We start from the raw sequence: 21,387 nt of genomic DNA, 5'->3' as shown, positions 1-21,387 counted from the left end.
CTCGGACCTGTCCCCGCGGGGTCCGAGTCGGCAGCGCGACGCCTCCATCCCCGCAGCTCAGGAAGTGGCGACCACGTCCACAATCCCCGACTCCGCTGCTAGGGTGGCAAGCCTGGCAGGCATCCGGGCCCCGCCCCCTGGCAACCACACTCTGCACTGTCGCCACCGCCTATTGGCCCTCGTGTCCACCGCTCTTCTCTCATTGGCTATTGCTGCCGCCCCAAGATGCGGGAGGGTTTCTAAGGGGCGGAGGCGCTAGGAGTTAAAGGCGCCTGCGCGGGAGCTCTGGTGACGCGCCAGTAGGGCTGGGTCCGCTGACCGCGGCACGGGGAAGGGGCCGAGGGCGGAGGGATGTGTTCGCTTCAGCAGTGTTGGCTTCCAACTGCGAAGTCACTTCGTCGGAAGAGCGGCCCATCCCCCTAACCGCCACCCACGGAGCGGCTTCCCCACATCCCAGCAGTGTCTACCCAAAGACCACCCAGAGCGCTTCCAGAGGTCTATGTAATGTTAGGACTCATAGACCTCCGCCGACTCCGTCACAGTCCGGCCCCTCCCCTGACACCAGAGCCTTCCGGGAACCACACTTGTACCCACTATGGCAGTCATTCCCGGGTAAATGCATCTTTCATAGTTACCTGGTCTCTCACTCCAATTGAACAAAACTTTAGCCCCCTTCCTCCAGCCCAAACTTTTAGAGCATTGCTAGACCGACTCTACAGACTCTAGGAACCTTTCCCACTTATCTTTCTCTACAGTCTATGAACGATCTTCAAACATCCACATCCCGTGAGAATATGTACTCTCGTTTCCAATAAACGTTGTCGCCAACCGTCACCGCCTTCTCACCACCAACTTATACATATCATTATAACCTGTACAAAATATCCTGGCAAAAGTTATCGCATTTTATAGCATTGCGAGGTCAGCTGTTTCCACATCGGGTTCGCTTAAGAGGCACAGGACTTGGCACAAGCTGGGAGAGCAGAGCATCGCCTTGATGTGTCAGCCTCCACTCACTGTGTGACCCTAAACACAGTTCATTATCTGGGCTTCAGATCCCCATCTATAAAATAAAACGAAATAATCCCTGCTTGTTCAGCTCGGGCTGAACAGAATAGGTTCTTAAAGCTGAATGGCTGCAGTTAAAGGAGACGCTATCTGTGTTGGCGAAAGGGCAATGGAGGCAGTTTTTGACTGGGTAGTTCCGCATTAGTTATGGTAAGCAGTCTTCTCTGAAAAGTTTCCATATTTGGGGCGCCTGGGTGGCTCAGTCGGTTGAGCATCCGACTTCAGCTCAGGTCACGATCTCACCGTGGGAGAGTTCGAGCCCTGCATCAGGCTCTGGGCTGATGGCTCAGAGCCTGGAGCCTGCTTCCGATTCTGTGTCTCCCTCTCTCTCTGCCCCTCCCCCGTTCAAGCTCTGTCTCTCTCTGTCTCAAAAATAAATAAATGTTTAAAAAAAATTTTTTTTTAAAGTTTCCATATTTAATTACATATTTTAAACAATCATTACAAGAAATCAGTTTCCCACCCTGTGTGGTATTTTCAGATTTGTTTGAATGGAAATATAACCAAAACACAGCAAGCTTAAGTAACATCTCTGTCCCCTTTTTTTTTGCTCCTGATCCCACTGTATTCACTAACACAGGGCTTGGCACCTTTCCTCATCCTGACTTTTTAGCAGATGAGCAAGGTTGCAGAGGTCTAAAAAGGTTGCTCAGCTCTAAAATGTCAAAGTTTGCTTTGATTTTTCCATCCAACATGTCACAAAGGAAGCTGCCGCTGAGCCTGACACAAGAGTTGGTACTCAAAAATGTGGAATGAATTAGGTTGAATGGGGTGATTAGAGGATTAATTAGTGGCTTAAAAAAACAATGAAGACCTTTTGTGGAGAAGGCAGTATTGCTGCATGATCAGTAATCAGGAGCAGGGTTCTCTAAAACCTTTCTGCAACCATTTATTTACAAACATTTTAAACAGTTACTATAAGATACTTTAAAATTTTAAACAGTTAATAGAAGAAAAATTTGAAGTGAACTGTTTATGACACTAAAAACTTTTTAGGAAAAGACATTTTAAAAAGCAAAGCTGGGAATCAAATTCCCTTATGACTCCAAGTCTCTAGTTAAACTATCTTTTTTCTGTTGATGTTATTGGCAGTATTTGCATTTTATTCTTCTGACATACACTTCTGTGAGCCAGAAAAGTAATTTAGCAACTCTATGAAAATTTCTTGAGATTGCTGCTGTCTGAGAAATCCAGTGAATTTTTCACAAGGAATTGGTTTTTATTCAGCTTCCCTCTCTCCCTGAGGTGAGTAAACAAGTGGCGTCGTCTCCTCCATGTGACCTTGATCCCATACTTCTCCTCAGGAGTGTCTTTAACTAGAACAGGCCCAGGCCCTGGGGTCTTGGGAGTACTGGTGTGAAAGGAGCCACTTGGAAGGCTATCTTCCCTCTGATCTGGGGGAATGGGCCCCTCCTTCACAAACGAAGACTCTGGGGTCTGAATATCAGGTGGAATGAACACGTAAGGTAAGTTTTGAAGTGTATGTGTGGACAGCTCCCCACAGCTTTGAGGACTGAGCACTGGAACTAAGGGCCTTCCAGAAATGCACTTTTCTGACTGATTGGCGCACTCCCTGGTTAAGGGGATCCCAAGTGTGGCTGAACTGGAAGACGGGGGGCTCTCAAATGTTAGATGTGGAAACTTGGAGGTGATGGATTTCCGACTTGAAAGTCTTGCCTGGTTTCGGTGATGGTGTTTCTGGTTCATTGGGAACCAGCTTTCTCCTGTTGTATCAAACTGAGGTGAAACCTAAGTAAGAATCAAAAACAAAAACCAAAAAGAAGTGAGGAGGGCTAGGTACCAGGTATGAACCTGAAGGAGGAAACTACATCCAAAGACCAGAATCTAAATGGGGGCCCATTATAGTAATGGACACAAAACAAAACATCTGTCTAATGGGACATTAAGAGAAAGGGATAGGAGCTGTGGGCAAGTTACTCAATCTGGTTTTCCATTTCCTCATGTGTAAGAAAGGGGACAATGCCACCTTCACGTTACCACACCACATGGCTGCAATTTGCTTAATTATCTTTAAACCTTGAGGGCAGAGATGGGCAGTGTTCTTCGCCTTTGATCCCCAGCACCCAGCAGAGTGCCTGGCACCAAGAAGGCCCCCAGGAAAGTGAATGGATGGATGCAAGAATAGGGAGTCGATGGACAGCAACTGGCCTAAGACCTGGCACGTGATGAGTTCTCAATAAATGCTCACTCCTCTTCTCATCCACAGGATTCTAGCATTTCAGTTTCTTCTACAACTCCGAAGCAAGTATTATGGTTCTTCCTAGCAATCCTGAACAAGTTTTATTAATCAAGCACTCTTACGTGGAGATTTCTGCTTTTGTCTGGCCCTTGGCTATACCACCTCCCTGAAATATAGTAGTTCTGTTCTTCCCAGCGCTTCGAAACTGTCAAAACACAACATGCCATGGTGCACCTGGGTGGCTCAGTCGGTTGAGCATCCAACTTTGGGTCAGGACAGGATTTCACAGTTTGTGAGTCTGAGCCCCAATCAGGCTCACTGCTGTCAGCACAGTGCCGGCTTCAGATTCTCTGTCCCCCTCTCTCTCTGCCCCTCCCCTACTCATACTCTCTCTCTCTCTCTCTCTCTCAAAAATAAACAAATATTTAAAAACAAAAAATAGGACACGCCATTTTCTATGAAACAGTAAATATAGTGCCTAGCTAAATATTTTACCTCTCACATGAAGCTCAGGGAATAATCTCATTGTTTACTCATTCTGCCATTTGTCTGGCTTTTTCACCCAGCTACTGGTTAATGAAACTTTTATACTGAACTCTTTAAGAAGAATGTGGGGGGAAAGACTCCAATTCCAACCAGCCCTCAGCTTGAACTTAGAAAAGATATATACCAGAGAAGACGGCTGATGACAAAAAGAGTACATTGCCTCCTTGTCCCTGCCCCATGAATCTTATTCTTTGGAGGCCCTGGTTCAAGGGGCAGAAAAGTCAGCATCCTGAGAAGCCTAAATGAGCAAAAGTCAAAGTTAGAATCCCATGGCCTACCCAGGAAGTGATGGTGTTGTGGTCAATGGGCTTGCTGGCCACCTGTCTAGTGTGAGTGATGGGAAGTTGTGCAGATCCGTAGTGGTGTTTGGGGCCCTCCAGTGGTGGTTGTTTGAATAGCAGCTGGGCTTTCTGGAACCCTTGGCGGCGTTTTTTTCTGGGAGGCATCAATAGGTGAATGAAGAGCGGTTAATAACCACATCATGCTAGCTGTAGTCAGGTCGGGGTACAGGCTCCGATTCCGACCCATGCCTGCAGAGAAGAAACAAAAGCTGGGAAAAAATAATTCCGATGATTCCATCCCCAGCTCTTCCTCATACTCTGCCAGCCAGTTCTATCAACCACCATTCCTACCTCAATACTTTGGGGGGCACAGCTTCCTATTCCTACACCAAGTAAAAACACGGTAGTTCACATTCAACAACATTCAGTCAATGAACAATTGACCAAGCACGTGTTGAGTGCCATGCTGGGTGCTGGGAATTTAAAGATGAAGAACCATTGATTCTACAAGCATTTATCAAGTGCCAAGTACTTGTAGGGACTCATAGGTGAGACTGTCCCTTTCTTCAATGAGCTGAGAGTCCAGCAGGGGGAGAGAGACAATTACAATAATGAGGAGAATGCTTCCACTCATTCCAGAGGAGGCTTTTAGACTTTCTAGAGAGGATGATATCTGACCTAGTATGAAAGGGCTACAGAAAGCCAAAAAGCAGACAGGGCAAGGCCCTCTGGGCTGCGGAGCAGCACATACAAAGGCCCAGAGACTTGAAAGGGCACTGTGAATTCAGGGTATTGCAGACTATGTAGCCAGACACAGGGTATGAAAAGATGAATATAGGAACTGAGAGGCTAGACCTGGTGTCAGGGTCAGATAAGAAAAGCCAGGAGTGCCACAGGAGTTTGGATGTTAGCCTAAGGAATCACCGAAGATTTTCAAGCAGAAGGATGTGATCACACCTGGATTTTTTTCTTTAACTCTTTACTCCAGATAATTTTGAACATACACAAAAGCAGAATGAATAATATAATGAGCCTCCAACAACCATCAACCCATAGCCAATCTGGATGCATCCACGCCCTTTATCCACCTCCCTACACCTGTATTATTTTGAAGAAAATATGACATTCCCAGTCTTTGTACCATTCCCATGAATAAACCTTACATATATGTATTCTTTAACATTATTACATATCCAGACATGTTCAATTTTTTCAGCAGTTTCATAAATGTCACAGTTGGTTGTTGTCTTTTAGACAGATCATCCTGGCAACCGTGGGAAAGGAGAGAAGTACCCTGGAAATACAGGGACCAGTTTAGGAGGTTTTGCTATGTTACTTAAGTGAGAAACGATGAGGCCTGAATCTGGGCTGTGTCAGTGGAGATGGGAGGCTAGAGACAGAGGCAGGATCAAGGATCAAGAGGACCCACAGAGTAATAAAAAGTCTGAAAAAAGTGTCCACGGACTCTAGTAACCAGATCAACTTTAATAAGAACTTCATCAGTGGAAGAGTGAGTGGGAAAGATGTTTGAATTCAACAGAGCAGTGAATGGGAGGAACAGCCGGGCATCCTGGAAAGTCTGGCAATAGGGCAGACTGGCCATTCGTGATGCATTCATACAGCCAACAATCAAAAGTAACCTGCTCTGATTTATGTCACTAGGCCATGGAAATATAGGGAAAGCAAAAAGGAAGGACAAACTCTCTACCTCAGCAGCTAAACATTTTTAGGGAGAACACAGGTAATACATACATCTACTTGTTCATTCATTCGGCCACTCAACAAATATTTACTGAGTACCAACAGTGCTCCTGGTGCTGGAAATATATGCCAGAGAACAAAATGAAATCCCCGCCCTCATGGTGCTTACATCCTAGTTGGGAAGTGACTATGGAGAAAAGTCAAACAAGATAAGGGGTTGAGCCTACTTAGTGCTCCTTTAGACAGGGTTGTCAGGGAAGGTAACTGAAAAGGTGATATTTGAGAGGTGCCTGGGTGGCTCAGTCAGTTAAGCGTCCAACTCTTGGTTTTAGCTCAGGTCATGACCTCACAGCTTAGTGAGTTCAAGCCCTGCATCGGGTTCTGCGGTGACGGTGCGGAACCTGCTTAGGATTCTCTCTCTCCCCATCTCTCTCTGTCCCTCCCCTATTGCACTGTCTGTTTCTCTCAACATAAATAAACTTTTTTTTAAAAAAAAGTGATATTTGAGCAAATACCTGAAATGAAAAAAGGAGAATAAGCAATCAATAGAAAGGCAGAGTGAATAATACTGCAGGCTTCGAGAACAGTAAATCCAAAAATCACAAGGTGAGAATATGTCTGATTTGTTCAAGAAACAGTAAGGTCAGCATGGCTGAACTGGAGAGCAGTAACAGATGTGAATGGGTCCACAGGCAAGGTTAAGGACTCCAGATTGAATTATTCCTAGAGTGATAGGAAGCCACCACAAGGCCCTGGACAGGTAAGGGACATAATGTGATTTACACTTTTCAAAGATAACGTGAGGTGGTTTGTGAGAAAAGGTGTGTTGGGGAGTGCGGGCGTGGAGAAAGGCAGCAGGACAACCTAAAGAGTTGCTACAGGAGTTCAGGGGAGAGTTGACAGCAATAGCAATGGCTCCAGTCAAAAGTGGTGACATTAGCCAGCCTGCAATGGACACTACGGTGCTCAACAGCAACCCTATTATGTTTCCTTCATCAGCTCATTATCCGCAATGATTATCTTAAGATGTTTCCACTTTCAGGGGCACTTGGGTGGCTCAGTCGGTTGAGCATCCTACTTTGGCTCAGGTCATGATCTCGCGGTCTGTGAGTTCGAGCCCCGCGTCAGGCTCTGTGCTAACAGCTTGGAGCCTGAAGCCTGCTTCGGATTCTGTGTCTCCCTCTCTCTCTCTGCCCCTCCCCTGCTCATGTTCTGTCTTTCTCTGTTAAAAATTAAAATAAACATTGAAAAAAAAAGATGTTTCCACTTTCTTAAAACTTCAGAACTCCCATTCTCTCTTTTTAAAATAAATAAATAAATAAATAAATGCTTATTTATTTTTAGAGAGAGAGCACGAGAGGGGGTAGGGGCAGAGAGAGAGGAGAGAGAGAGTCCTCAAGGAGGCTCTGCACTTAAGGGCCCCATCAGGGGGTTTAATCCCAGGAACCATGAGATCATGACCTGAGCCAAAATCAAGAGTCGGGTGCTTAACTGAGCCACCCAAGAGGCATTTCCCTTCTCTCTTAACAAATGACCTTACTTCCTACTTCCAAGGAAGCCGGGAGACACCAAAGAAAATATTCTCACTTTTCAGAAACCAAACATACAAACCTGTATAGATCCATATCCATCCTCTTTATGTGACAATCACAGATCAGTCCCTTCACTATCTAACACCTTGCCCTCTGGCTGTGCCTCAGAACATTCCTTACTCTACACCTTTCTTAGGCAATCGGTTCACACCTAAAAGTGGGTGACTTAAGTATTTATATATTCAGCCTAGAGTTCTCCACGCTCAGGACCCATATACCTGCTGCCTACTTGACAGCAACCAGAGGACTCAAATGCACCTCAAAACCCAATACGTTTAAAACTGAATTCGTGATCATTTCCCCTGCACCCGCTCCACAGGTGATTACCTTCCAAGGCCCTTGCTCAGGGAATGGTATCACCGTTCATGTAGTGATGCAGCCAGAAACCTTGACATTTCCCTCCTGTCTCCCCATCCAACAGCACCAAGCCCTGACGATTTTACCTCTTAAGTAGGTCTTCAATAATGCCCCTTTCTCCCCTGTCACTCTCTTTCTCTCCCCACCACCCTTCAATTCCAACAATTCTGATCCGGAGTATTGTAATAGCCTAAGTGGTCTACCCTAATCCACTCCAAAATGCCCTGAATGCGTCATCTGATCTTGACTCACTTCTGCTTAAAATGTTTGATTTCTGGATAAGGACCAAATTCCCCCAGTTCCGGCTAAGGTCCTACTTCCTGTGGCTCCAGCTTCATCTCACACCACACTCCACTCAGGCCTGTTAGCTCAGACTCCTCAGATGGTCTTTAGCCTTTGTACCTACCAATCTTCCTCCCACCACCTCCTTGCACACCTTAATCCTTTTGGTTCGAGGGTTTCACTCCTTTCTTTGCACAAAGACATCAGATCTCCCAACAAGCTTCAGTTCGGAAAAGCCTTTCCTGACCTACCTAAGGTAAGATCTTATTGTAGATACTCAGTTATCAGTGACCTCTAATTTATCCCTTCACAGCTGTAATTCTCCTTTTGCTTATTTGATTCTTCAAAACCGTCTGTTCTGTCCTCTCTTCCCATTACAGGTACCCAGGGTAAGAAAAGAATCTCCGCAGCCACTGTATCCTAGCAGGTCCCTGGCACATAGTAGGTGCTCAACAAAATTTCTTGACTACATTAGTCAAAGAGCTTTATAGTGTGGAATTTAAGATGTTGGAAGCTGAAACGAGATGATAGGCTAGGCGACTAGTCGAGATAGCTAGCCGATCGTTAGGTGAATGGAGTACGGTGTCCCCTTACGGGGAAGCCAAGGCCTCAGAGATTTTGGAAAAGGCCAGAGGGAGGCGGGAGGAGCGGCGTCGGGGGCGGGATCAGGGTAGGGACCGGGAACACGCGAGGGAGCGCAGGCCGAGGGCCCCGGCCGTCCCCGCCCGCCCCCCGCCGCGGGAGCCCCCCTGAGCCCTCCAGGCCGCCCACGGCCGCTCTCTCCCCACGAGCCGGTAGCCGGTCCGCCTTACCAGCCCCGCGGCTTCCCGGCCTCAGCTCCCCTCCGGCGCCGCGACGTTCGAGCCCGGAACACGGAGACAAGGGCGGCTGCCGATTGGCGACGCTCCGTCACGTGACCGCAACGCTCCGCCGGCGCCAATTTCAAACAGCGGAACAAACTGAAAGCTCCGGTGCCCGACCCCACCCCCGGCCCCCCGGCCCGGGACCCCTCCCCTCCCGGGATCCCCCGGGATTCCCCACCCCTCCCGCACCGCCGGGGACCCGGCCGGCCTGGCGCGAGTCCCTGTCCGGGCCCCTGGCTCGGCCCCCAGGTTGGAGGAGCCCGGAGCCCGCCCTTGGAGCCACAGCCCAGCAGCGGCGGCTGCTGCAGTCGGGAGGTGAGCGGGGGGCGAAGGAATGGAGTCTGAGGCCCGGCCCGGGCAGAGGCAGGGAGCCCGGGCCCGGGCGCCGAGGTCAGGGGGTCTAGCAGCAGGGCACGCGACCCGAGTGGAGGTTTGGGGCCACACGGAAACCAGGGCTGAGAGAGGGTGCAAACTTTTTCTGCATCCAACCTCCTGGCCTAGTCCTCACTCCTTTCTCAAAGCACCTTTTGGCCTTCCCTGGAAGTTTGACCTCTGCACCCTGCCCACAACCTTGAGAGGGCTGCTGGGGTGGTCTACCTTTCTAGGCAGACTGGCTGGGATGAAGACTGGCTTTATTCTGCATTAAGTCAAAGACAAACCTGTCCACACCCTCCCCTGCTCCCAGGCGCTCTCACCACTAAGCAACACTGCCTCCGCTCCACCCTTTTCCAGGGCCCTTCTCCTGGATCGTGAGAACCTGCAAGATTTCTCTGGTCCGGATGGGCAGTGGTGTCGGAGGGGTCACTCTGGAAGTCCCCTAGGTTAGATAAAGTGTTGGCAATGATAAGAAAAGACTGGTCAGAGAGTAGGAGGCAAAATTAAGCCTTAGACCAGGAAGATATATTTTGGGGATGGGGAAGGAATAATAGTATCTACTGTTTGGCAGGGGGGAGAGGGAGGCCTGAAGAGATAGGAGGTAGAAGTAAAACTGAGATTTTAAAGTAGAGGAAACCTGGTTATAAAGGAAAGGGAGGGGGGCAGAGCGGAGAGGGCCTATGAGCTCTAAGCAGACAGCAAATGTCATAGGGGTGTCACAGTCATTTTCAGGGAGATAGATGTCCTAAAACAACCCATTCCTCTGTCAAAGTGCCTCTAAATAGGATTGCACAATGTTACATGATAGCAGAGTATCCTGTGTATCTATCTATTTTCCTTAACATTGCGAAATCACCTTGGCATATTGATGATAGCGCATTCTATTGGTCAGGAGATAATGGATTATAGTCTTAGTTTTGGAAGAGAAATTAAGCAATACAGTAACATGCTTTGAAAGTTAAAATATGAATAAGCACATGCAAGTACTAAAATGTCACTATATAAATAATTTGTAAATTGGTACAACACGGTGGTTATATACTTAATAATACTATATTGTATATTTGAAAGTTGCTAAGAGAGTAGACCTTAAAATTTCTCATCACAAGAAAAAAAAATTGTAACTGTGTGTGGTGATGGATGTTAACTAGACTTACTGTGGTGATCATTTCAGAATACACACAAATATCGAATCATTATGTTGTGCACCTGAAACTAATATGTGTCAATTCTATCTCAATAAAAAATAAAAGTACAATAATAAATAAATAAATAAATAAATTGTAAATTGTGAAAGAAAGATGAACTTTTTATCAATGCAAGGATAATGGCCTGGGAAATGAATAACACCATGGGCCTTGAATAGAGCAGTTTCGTCTTGAGATTTTGTGAAGGAGGTGATGGCATGAGAGCAAGATTACAATCTGCCTTTCTCTCCCCTCCCCTCCCCTCCCCTCCCCTCCCCTCGCTTCCCCTCCTTTCCTCTATGGGCACTGATCCTTTTATTTATAACTAAGATGCTATAAACATATACCAGCTTTATCAACCCTAAAATAGATTATGGGAGCAGAGTTTTGTCAGGACTCCTAAAATTGCCAATGTCCTCCTATTCCAGCATTCTTGTCCCTACAGTCGCTACAAGTGATCTGTATTATAGGAGGCAGTGATAGAAACTTCCACATTTTTGTAACTGTCCCACTCATTTCTGTAGCCAAACATTCTTAAGCTTCCAGAAGACTTTTGGCCATGTTGACCTACATTCAACCCAATCCCATTTTCCCCTTTTGAAATGCTTCAGTTTTAGCCTTGTTTTGTCGTACAACTCATCTCCTCGTTGTCTGAGGTCTTTATGAGGCCCAGAGATCATTAACCTGGGCACATGGGCTCATGTTTTTCGTCATGGAAAGAGGAAAACGCCTTTCTCTAACAGAACCTCCTTCTCAGTCTAACAAATCTCTGACATCCTGCTGTTCCTTGCACTTTCCAGGGTCTATACTTGTGATTCTCAATGGAGAGTGAAAGCACAGATTCATAATGAAAACCAGCCCCCATCGGCCACTGATTCTGAAAAGACGGAGGCTGCCCCTTCCTGTTCAGAATGCCCCAGGTGAAACATCAGGAGAGGAACTTAAGAGGCCCCCTGCCCAGCAAGAGCCTGGTCAAGCCTCCAAGGAGGCGGCAGAGTCCAGCTCTTGCAAGTTTCCAGCTGGGATCAAGATTATTAACCACCCCACCATGCCCAACACCCAAGTGGTGGCCATCCCTAACAATGCCAATATCCAGAGCATCATCACAGCATTGACCGCCAAAGGAAAAGAGAGTGGCAGCAGTGGGCCCAACAAATTCATCCTCATCAGCTTTGGGGGAGCCCCCACGCACCCTTCAGGACACCAGCCTCAGGCCCAATCCAGCAATGATCCCAGGAGGACAGAAGTGGTCACTGAGACCCTGGGACCAAAGCCTGCAACTGGGGATGTGAATCTACCTAGACCACCTGGAGCCCTACCTGGGCAGAGATGGGAGAGCTGTGGTACGTGGCCTGCAAGGCAAAGGAGTGAGGAGCCCAGCCTTTCCTTTCTGGTAGCAAGGACCGCAGTCCATCACGTTGATACCTAACACGCACCTAGCCTGAACCAGGGGAGCGTCTTGTCTTTCTTCATCTCGAATCCTTGACCCAGATCCTTTGGGCGCCATCAAAAGTGCCCCAAGTATAATTTAGCATTTCTACTACTTCATATTAGAAAAGGATGTTTATTTTTTCTACTTATCTTTCTCATTGACCATATAAGGAAATAAGAATCTTTCTCCATTTTAATAAAGGAGAAAACTGAAGCATGAGGAAGAAAAGTGACTTTCTTTGTGCCAATACCCAGTAACTCTTTTGTAAGGTTACCTTGACTCATTGTAAGGCTCACTGAAATGCAGCTTGAGCAATGCTCCTGAATTTCTCCTGAAATCCATAATAGGGCAGAGTATCTGAGGGCCACATTAGATTGAGCATGTGTTCCCTGTCCCTAAGGGTAGAGGTCTTATTTTTTTTTTTTTTTTTTTTTTTTACATTTATTTATTTTTGAGACAGAGAGAGACAGAGCATGAACGGGGGAGGGTCAGAGAGAGGGAGACACAGAATCTGAAACAGGCTCCAGGCTCTGAGCTGTCAGCACAGAGCCCGACGCGGGGCTCGAACTCACGGACCGCGAGATCATGACCTGAGCGGAAGTCGGCCGCTTAACTGACTGAGCCACCCAGGCGCCCCAGGGTAGAGGTCTTAGAGAGCTGCTCCCTAACCACCGATTTCAGTGGGCCTGCCAGGCACTGGACCGGGCAGCTAAGTGGCATCTCGGATTGTTTCCCCTCTAGCTGGCGGTGAGGCAGCAGGCTGCACTCTCGACAACAGCTTGACCAACATCCAGTGGCTCAGAAAGGTGAGTTCTGATGGACTGGGCTCCGGCAGCATCAAGCAAGAGACGGAGGAAAAGGAGAATCGTCACCTGGAGCAGAGTCAGGTAAAGGTGAACAGTTCTGTCACTCACTAGGGAAGTCAGGGCCAGTGCAGAAAATTTCTAAGAAGGGAAATGGATCAAGTGGCCTGTGGAGGAGAATTTCCAGGTTCCGGTATTAGCATTTCACTTACTGTGATTCTGCATAACTTTTGAACTACCTACCTTTCTGCCTGGAATCTTTTTTTTTTTTTTTGCCCGGTCTCTGAAATTTCCTTGAGGGCAGATTCCCCTGGCTCACTCTGTATTCCATTAACATGAAGTTTAGTACTCTGCCCTTAGCAGGTACTTAGTACGTATTCAGGAAATGATGAAGAGATCTTAGTGTGGAAAGCCACTTGAACTTTAAAGAGACACCCCCAACAGCATGAAAGGAATGGAGCATTTTTAACAAGATAGATTTATTAGAAGATACAGTAAATAGCAAATAAAGTGAGTGAGGTGTGAATTTTAAATACTTCCCCAGCAATCAAATTTGATTTGGCCCAGGCTTGTTTTTCACAGTTACCACATTGTTGCATACATCCTTAAATCATTCATTCAACAACCTTTATGAAAGTGAAAATTTGCATGGATGTGTGCATAAGTAAAAACTCAGCTGTTTGCTTCAAACTTGTGCACTTTCTAAAGTTAGAGCTCCGTTTTTTAAAATGTAAATGATCAGCTCTTTGCCTAAGACTTAGCCAGATGTGTGTTTTGCAGACGTTTGTCTATCCCATGCTCTTGGGAATATGTCTCTCATAGAAACACTGAAAAGAGACAGTTTTATTCACATCACATTAGTAGAATGCAGACGAAGACCTTGGTCTCCTGACCCCGCCCCCAGGTCTGAAAGATGGGTACTGGACTTCCACTTATTATTGGACAGTATATTCGACAAAATGAACAGTGACAGAGAAATGGCTCCACATTGTCTAGGGACATCGCTACCGTTCCTAATCCTAAAATTTGATTCTATGGAATAGTGGTCTCAGATGAGTTGGTTTCTAGTATAATTCTGCAGGTTAAAGTTTTCTCTAGGGAATGTTCTTAAGGGGCCCCGGGGAGGTCTTATGAACTCTTCCATGTCATTCCTTTTTCTCCTTGCCTTTGGCTTCTCATAACCCTCAGGTTGAGGAGCCCCCGGGAGCATCAACTTCCTGGCAGGACTCTGTGTCTGAGCGGCCACCGTATTCTTACATGGCCATGATACAATTCGCCATCAATAGCACCGAGAGGAAACGCATGACCTTGAAAGACATCTATACTTGGATTGAGGACCACTTCCCCTATTTTAAGCACATTGCCAAGCCAGGCTGGAAGGTACATAACAACCCATGACAATCCATAGCAACCAAAGTCAAGGTCACTCTGACCCCGCAGTTTGTCTACGCAGATGTGCAGCAGTTCTGTGTCTGGTACTCTGAGGAAGCAGTTAAATGCAAAGGAAGCTGGAATTATAAACAATTGTATCTTTTAGACTGTGCCTTGATCCTGCTGAATCCAGGCAAAAAATGGTCAACAACAGCTCTGCAAAGCACTTCATTGGTCCCTACCTAAATGGAGTCTCTCCAGTGTAACACTAAGCCTACGTTTACGCTACATTGAAAGGCAGCTGGAGTGACTAAGTAGCAATGAAAAAATGCTGTCTTTGAGCCTCGTGACCTGAGATTCACCTCCTATAATGTCACATGTCATCTCCAGAAGGCAGGGACTTTCTCTTCATTGTACTTATGGGAACACTGAGGTCCTTTGGAGTTGCTGTAGCTCACTCCACACTGTCAGAGCTACAGTGTTGATTTTCTGACAGGTGGGCAACTCCAAGCAAGGGTTTTTTGTTTTGTTTCCTCCACAGAATTCTTAACTGCACTGTCTTACCTCAAAGAAATTTCCTAGTTTCTTAGTTGCTTTACTTACCTATCTTGCTACTGATTGCTTCATAGCCTCCATACCCTTTCCTTGCTGCTGACAGCCATCCAGTTCTTTCCTTTATCACCAGCTGATGGCTTTGTGGACTGATGGCTTGATGGCCCAGCTTGCCAGCTCTGCAGTGTGGAGCAGCAGGGGAGAGAGTCGCCAATAGGCGAGATCATGAGGATCCTGCTGGCCACAGTGGGGGAGGCCTGAGGCTGCTTTCAGCCTCAGGAAACATCAAAGGTGATAATTCAGAAGCTGAAATAGCTGGTAACTAGTTGTCTTTCTCTCCTTCCAGAATTCCATCCGCCACAACCTTTCTCTCCATGACATGTTTGTTCGGGAGACATCTGCCAATGGCAAAGTCTCCTTTTGGACTATCCACCCCAGTGCCAATCGCTATTTGACATTGGACCAGGTATTTAAGGTGAGTGTCCTGGCTTCATCTCAATAGGGCCAGAGTTGGTCATCATAATATCCATCTCAAAAGGAAACAAGTCCTCCTTGTGATGATCTTACCCGGCCAGGGCCGAGTTAAAAGCCAGCCAGCCCAGAGATGAGCTGTATAAAACTAGCTGAATTCAGTACAGTTGACAGATACCAAATGACACACTTCTGTGCCAGACCAGGCCGTGGAGGAGACCGCTTTGATCCAAACAGAGGACTACTCTGGGCAGTGTTTCCCTAACTGCCTTGCGGATAAGAATTGCCTGCCGCCTGTTAAAAAAATACAGCTTCCCAGGTCCCTCCCTGGGGGCTTCTGACTCAGTGGGTCTGGAACGGGGCCAGGAATACATATTTTTAACAGGCATCTTGGGTGATTCTTACAGAGAAAGTCTGGAAAACCATTTTAAAAGAGCCCTTCTTTAGCCTGGAGACCAGAAATTGAGCCATCAGAACCTCTTTTCAGAAATGATTGTTTGGGGATTTCAGGGTGCCCATAAGGCCGCTATCAGCTGTAACTGTTCTCCTGGGAGGGGAAGTTGTCCCGGGTGGCCCTCAGCATCAAACAGAAATAGCTGTTTTTCCCGACCTGGTCAGATTGGCCACGCTGGTGGTAACTTCATTTCATTTCTTTCCCACAATGCCTGACCGCCACCAGCCACTGGACCCAGGGTCTCCACAATCGCCTGAGCACTTGGAATCAGTAAGATTCTTTTCCTCCTGGCTCGGGGCTTGGCCTTGTTTTCCTTTCACTGCTCAGCATGACTTTAGTGGACAGGGGAAGGGAGCCTGGGGCTGTGTGACTTCCAGCCCTGAAGGCAGAGCACCCCTGAGGTTCTGGGAGTAAGGAAATTTATACCGCCACCTCATTCCCCCACCAGCTTCTGCCCACTTCCCTCCCCTCCCCACCCCACACCCCACGCTCTGGGCATGACGAAGATTCACTGAGCAGAGCAGGGTGTGGCAGCAGGACATGCCACAGGCTTCGTGCAAGATGGCAACCACAAGTGCATGGCATGGGCCTGGCAGGTGGCAGTTTTCTCTCTTCCTTTTCTACCTGGCTTTTCTTTGTCGCTCCTAGAACAACACGCGTTAGCATCCCCCGGGGGTGGTGAGGACACCCAGATGAGGTGGTAGGACTGTCCTGCCATCATAGATCTGTGTGCCGTCCACCTCTTCCCACTAACCAGGCTTTGGAGACAGTGCTCACCTGCATCTGCCCCAGACGGCCTTTTCTTTCTGGGCCATCGGTTAGCTCGGTGCACAGTCCCAGAGCAGCTGGTGGGTTCTCCTGGCTTCTCCCCCTGCCTTATTAACCCAGGTTTCTTTCTCTCCCCATCTGCCACAAGCAGCAGCAGAAACGACCCAATCCTGAGCTCCGCCGGAACGTGACCATCAAAACTGAACTCCCACTGGGCGCACGTTAGTATGGGAGAGTGGGCATCAGGCTAGTCCTTGCTCTGGGGGCGTGTTTTGAGTCTGAGCCCAGAGAAGGAGAGCAAAGCTCCTGGGATTGAGAAGGGGTTTATCCCTGGACCCCTGCTCCTGATCTCCCCTGTTTCCTCTTAGGGCGGAAGATGAAACCACTGCTGCCACGGGTCAGCTCATACCTGGTACCTATCCAGTTCCCGGTGAACCAGTCGCTGGTGTTGCAGCCCTCAGTAAAGGTGCCATTGCCCCTGGCAGCTTCACTCATGAGCTCAGAGCTTGCCCGCCATAGCAAGCGGGTCCGTATTGCCCCCAAGGTGAGTGGCTTCGGTTTTTCTCCAAGGAGAGACCGCAGTCAATTAAAAGTGTTGGACCTCTAGTTTGCAAAGCACTCTGCTAAGTGTTCCTTGAGAAGTTTATAAATCTATATGGGTAGACAAGGCATAAATACAAAGGAAAATTCAAGAGCATTAGAAGAGCTAAAAAAGAACTTGGATTACAATACGAGTGGTGTCAGAAGACCCATGAATACCTAATGAGTTTATAAGAATTCAGACCAGGGGGATTATGATAGATGGGCTGGGATGGGTAAGGAAGAGTTCACAAAGGAAGTAGGTTTTAGAAAGACGTACATTTGGATAAACAGGTGTAGCAAGAGCATTCTAATTGGCAGTGCCATGGAGGCAGGAGATGCCAGTTTATACCTAGTAACAGCAGAGTGATTGGGTCGGGTTTTCATCCTTGGTACTATTGACATTTAGGGATGGATCATTCTTTGTTGGGGGTGGACAGGCGTGGTCCTGTGTGCTGAGGGATCTTTAGCAGCACCCCATGTCTCTTCCCACTAAAATGTGTCTGGACATTGCCAAATATCCCATAGGGAGCGGAAGAGTGCAGATATGGCCCCTGGCTGAGCATCAGTGGTCTAGCTTCAGGAGAAGGTGAGGAGCCGTATCTTGATGGGCTATCGAGTGTGGACATAGAGAAGGATTTGTGAGCAAGAGCTCTCCTTTAATAGAGCAGAAGAAAAGGCCCTCCCTGCCTCCTCCACTGAGATGGCAACAGCATGGGCTCTGGAGTTCAGAGAGACTTGGCTTTGCTTTAGTTTTGTTTTTGTTTTTTTATTTTTTTTAACTTTATTTTGAGAGAGAGAGAGAGAGAGAGAGTATGCATGTGCGAGCGTGGGAGGAACAGAGAGAGAGGGAGACTGAGGATTCCAAGCAGGCTCTGTGCTGTCAGCGTGGAGCCTGACTCAGGGCTTGATCTCACAAACTGTGAGATCGTGACCTGACCTGAAATCAAGAGTCAGACTCCACCAACTGAGCCACGCAGGTGCCCCTATTTTTTTTTTATTTAAAAAATACTTTTTAAATATACATAAAATTATACATACTACCATAAGTCATTTTACATAAATGTATCCATATGGCTGTAGCACATATACTGTTCTTGTTTTAATGCAGTCTTTTTTTCTTCATCCACATCCCCCCTGCTGACATCCCCCCCTGCTGACAATTTAGTATGCTTGCTTTTATAATTTATCCATGCTCTTAGTGTACCATACATACATCTTGCCATAGCCATTTTATATAGGCACATACAACACGCAGAACATTAAAAACGGGATCTCGTTGCACTTTTCTGCCACATGGAAATTCTTCCAATTCATTTGGCATTGGCTCTAATTCATTGTTTTTTAATGGCCACCTAACATTCCACTGTGTGGCTATGCCAAAAATTTTCCAGCCATTCCACTTTTATGGGTACATTTTGCTTCTAGTTTTTTTTTGCCCTATGAACAACACTGCAGGAAATATCCTTGCAAGTATCTTTCTTACAAGTGCTTGTATTTCCATGGGATAGAAAACCAGACACGAAATTCCTGAGTGGAAACGTGTTACCAATTTTATTAAATATTGCTAGATATTGGTTTCCGAAATCATATACAGTATTTTACATTTCTACCAGCAATATATGACAAGACCTGTATCTTTGCCAGCAGTCGGTATAGTCTTTTAAATATTTGCCCATCTGCTATATATAAATGATATCTCCTTGTTTCATTTTATCTTTCGTTGCTTATCGGTAAGTGTGAGTACCTTCTTATTATGTTGGGTCACTTGGAATTGTTCACTATCAGATACTTATTTATGGGCTTGGCCCATCTTTCTATGGGGTTTTGATAATATGTGAAAATTCTTTGTTATTAAAATACTAACTTCAGTCTTTTATGCTGAAGATACTTCTTTTACTTCTGTTGTTTGTTTCTTTGTTTATGGAATCTCTTGCCACAGTAAGATTTTAAGTTTTTATGTAGTCAAATATGTCTCTCTTCTCTTTTACAGCTTCTGGGTTTCCAGTCTTGCTTAAGAAGGTCGCACCCACCCTCAGATTGTACATGTAGTCTCCTAGATTCTCTTTCAGGATTTGTATGGTTTTACTTCTTCTATTTAAGTCTTTGTACATGGTATGAAACAGGCATCCAATTTTATTTTCTCTCCGATGGGTACTAATTATACCAGCACCATATTAAATGCTCTTTTACTCCCCGGAATTGAACCACCGCCTTCATCCTATATTCTCCTATTTAATAGTTTGTAAAATTTAAAAAGACAAAAAAGAGGAACAGCACCAGCATGTGGCTTGCTTTAGCCAGGATCTTGTGTCCCGCCTGGTGACCGGGTTGAATCTCAAGGCCTGGAGAGCTCTGTCTCACCGTATCCCTGCTTCACTTGCAGGTGCTGCTAGCTGATGATGGGGTAGCCCCTCTGCCCACCGCAGGGCCTGTGCAAGAGGACAAATTCCTGCTTGGAGAAAGGCTGTCTCCTCTGCTTCCAGTTCAGTCCATCAAGGAGGAAGAAATCCAGCCCGGGGAGGAAACGCCACTCTTGGGGAGACCCATCAAAGTAGAGAGCCCGCCCTTGGAGGAGTGGCCTTCACCATGCCCGTCTGTCAAAGAGGAACTGTCGCACTCCTGGGAGGGTTCATCCCACTCTCCCACCCCGAGGCCCAAGAAGTCCTACAGCGGGCTCAAGTCCCCAGCCCGGTGTGTCTCAGAAATGCTCGTGATCAAACGCAGGGAGGGACGGGAGATGAGTCGGTCTCGCAGAAAACAGCACCTCTTGCCTCCCTGTCTGGATGAGCCTGAGCTACTCTTCTCCGAGGGCCCCGGGGCTTCCCAGCGAGCCACAGAGCTCACTTTGCCTGCAGTGTCCTCCGAGCCCACCTCCCGGCTTGGCTCCTGCCAGGAGGAGGGAGGACCCTTTAAGACACCCATTAAGGAGACACCGCCCATATCCTCCACCCCGAGCAAGTCTGCCCTCCCCGTGACCCCTGAATCCTGGAGGCTCACACCCCCAGCCAAAGTAGGGGGCCTGGATTTCAGTCCGGTACAAGCCCCCCCGGCTGCCTTTGGCCCCCCGCCTGATTCCCTGGGGCTAACGGATTTTAGCACCACCCCACTGAAAAGTATCCCACTCTTTGACTCACCCCGAGAGCTCCTCAATTCAGAGCCCTTTGACCTCACCTCTGACCCCTTCAGCAGCCCTTCCCCCTCAGATATGGAAGTCCCCAAGCCGGGCTCCCCCGGGTCACAGGTTGCCAGCCTTTCAGCCAACCGTTCTCTGACGGAAGGCCTGGTTCTGGACACAATGAATGACAGCCTCAGCAAGGTCCTCCTGGACATCAGCTTCCCTGGCCTGGAGGAGGACCCTCTGGGCCCTGACAGCATCAACTGGGCTCAGTTCATTCCCGAGCTGCGGTAGAGGCCTGACCTTACCCTTGCTGCCCAAGCCCTCCGCACTTCCAGGAGCTCGTGCACCTGGGCCATCCAAGCCCTCTGAGTGAGGACAGCAGGCAGGGACCGTCTGCTCCTCTAGCTCCACTTTGCCTGCTTATGCCAAGGCAGATGTCACGCCGTGGCCACCACTGGGCCCTCTGCAAGCCACGAGGGCCTGGTGACTGGTCCCTGGGCCACCTGATGCTCCCCAAGAAAATCTGACTCCTCACTCTCCCTGCTAGGAGCTGAAGGGTGAGAACAGCAAAAGAAAGGGTGAAAGAGATTAGGAACCCCCCCCCAAACTGCGCCTGTGCCCAGTAGTCCCCCACCTTCCCTGCTCCTTGTAAATAGTGTATATTCTCCAAATTAACCTCTAATTATAAATATAAGCTTATTTCCTTAGATCATTATCTAGAGACTGCCAGAAGGTGGGTAAAGTGACAAGGGGTTTCAGTTTGCTTCTGTTCCTTGCTTTTAATTCCCAGAGAAGGGAGGACCTGCAGTGCATGGTTTCTTCCAGGCCTGGGGTACTTGCCTCAAGGGCTCTTCACTGTAGGCACCCAGACAAGCAGATCTGCTTCCTAGGGTCCCTCTTATTGCCCCTCCCTCCCACCTTCCCACATTTCCAAGTCAGCTTTCCTGCACAAAGAAATCCTGGTAAAAGGTAAAAAGGTCTCGTAATGGGTCAAGAGTTGAATTGGTGGGGGAATGGATGCATCTGAAGCAAAGAATGGGTGTCCAGATGTGCTCCCGAGAGATGTTTCTCTGATAATATCCCTAATCATGCCAGAGAGACTAGCATTGCCAAGAACTTGGCCCAAGGCTTGAGAAGACTAAAAGGGCCCTGTCCTGCCCTGCCTAGCTTCCTTAGCTCACTCACACCTCAGCTTTGCAAAGAGCCACCCTAGGCCCCAGCTGACCACATGCATGTGAGCCAGCTCAAGAACACTACCATAACTCAATAAAATCCAGGGTGGAAGTGTGGTCTCTGGTGCATCGGTGTCTGGTCCCTGAGGCATAAGGAGGGGTTGGAGAAGAACGTGGGAAATATTGGGCATGGTGGTGACAAAGAAGAGGTA

At 47.6% G+C, this 21,387-nt stretch overlaps 3 protein-coding genes across 6 annotated transcripts in view; 1 reads left to right on the top strand and 2 right to left on the bottom strand.

The window, feature by feature from the left end:
• The window catches only part of TULP3 (TUB like protein 3), a 64,147-nt gene extending 63,855 nt beyond the window's left edge, over window positions 1-292 (bottom strand). Inside the window, exon 1 of the mRNA XM_042991572.1 lies at window positions 8-292. Within this exon, the coding sequence (XP_042847506.1) occupies window positions 8-48 (41 nt within the window). The 5' untranslated portion in view covers window positions 49-292. The remainder of the gene's footprint in view (window positions 1-7) is intronic.
• Window positions 293-1,503: 1,211 nt separating this feature from the next.
• RHNO1 (RAD9-HUS1-RAD1 interacting nuclear orphan 1) lies at window positions 1,504-8,934 on the bottom strand. Of its 2 annotated transcripts, none has more exons than XM_042991575.1 (3): window positions 8,840-8,934; window positions 4,093-4,344; window positions 1,504-2,817 (listed from the first exon to the last, which is right to left on the bottom strand). In XM_042991575.1, the coding sequence occupies exons 2-3, from the start codon at window positions 4,258-4,260 to the stop codon at window positions 2,221-2,223; spliced, it is 765 nt and encodes a 254-aa protein (XP_042847509.1). In that variant the 5' UTR covers window positions 4,261-4,344; window positions 8,840-8,934; the 3' UTR covers window positions 1,504-2,220. The 2 variants fall into 2 exon arrangements, with proteins under 2 accessions (XP_042847509.1, XP_042847510.1); XM_042991576.1 differs by lacking the exon at window positions 8,840-8,934 and adding an exon at window positions 8,279-8,510.
• A 74-nt stretch (window positions 8,935-9,008) lies between these two features.
• On the top strand, window positions 9,009-21,292 carry FOXM1 (forkhead box M1). 3 transcript variants are annotated; one of them, XM_042991566.1, is made up of 9 exons: window positions 9,009-9,205; window positions 11,253-11,795; window positions 12,626-12,771; window positions 13,876-14,067; window positions 14,957-15,085; window positions 15,761-15,805; window positions 16,455-16,524; window positions 16,672-16,847; window positions 19,269-21,292. In XM_042991566.1, the coding sequence occupies exons 2-9, from the start codon at window positions 11,300-11,302 to the stop codon at window positions 20,292-20,294; spliced, it is 2,280 nt and encodes a 759-aa protein (XP_042847500.1). In that variant the 5' UTR covers window positions 9,009-9,205; window positions 11,253-11,299; the 3' UTR covers window positions 20,295-21,292. The 3 variants fall into 3 exon arrangements, with proteins under 3 accessions (XP_042847500.1, XP_042847499.1, XP_042847501.1); XM_042991565.1 differs by having other exon boundaries at window positions 16,452-16,524; XM_042991567.1 differs by lacking the exon at window positions 15,761-15,805.
• The last annotated feature ends 95 nt before the right edge of the window (window positions 21,293-21,387 follow it).

The sequence above is a fragment of the Panthera tigris genome, chromosome B4, assembly GCF_018350195.1.
Source record: "Panthera tigris isolate Pti1 chromosome B4, P.tigris_Pti1_mat1.1, whole genome shotgun sequence".
NCBI classification, from domain to species: Eukaryota; Metazoa; Chordata; class Mammalia; order Carnivora; family Felidae; genus Panthera; species Panthera tigris.
Note: the sequence above shows the minus strand (reverse complement) of the source record. Positions and strands in the feature narration are given on the sequence as shown.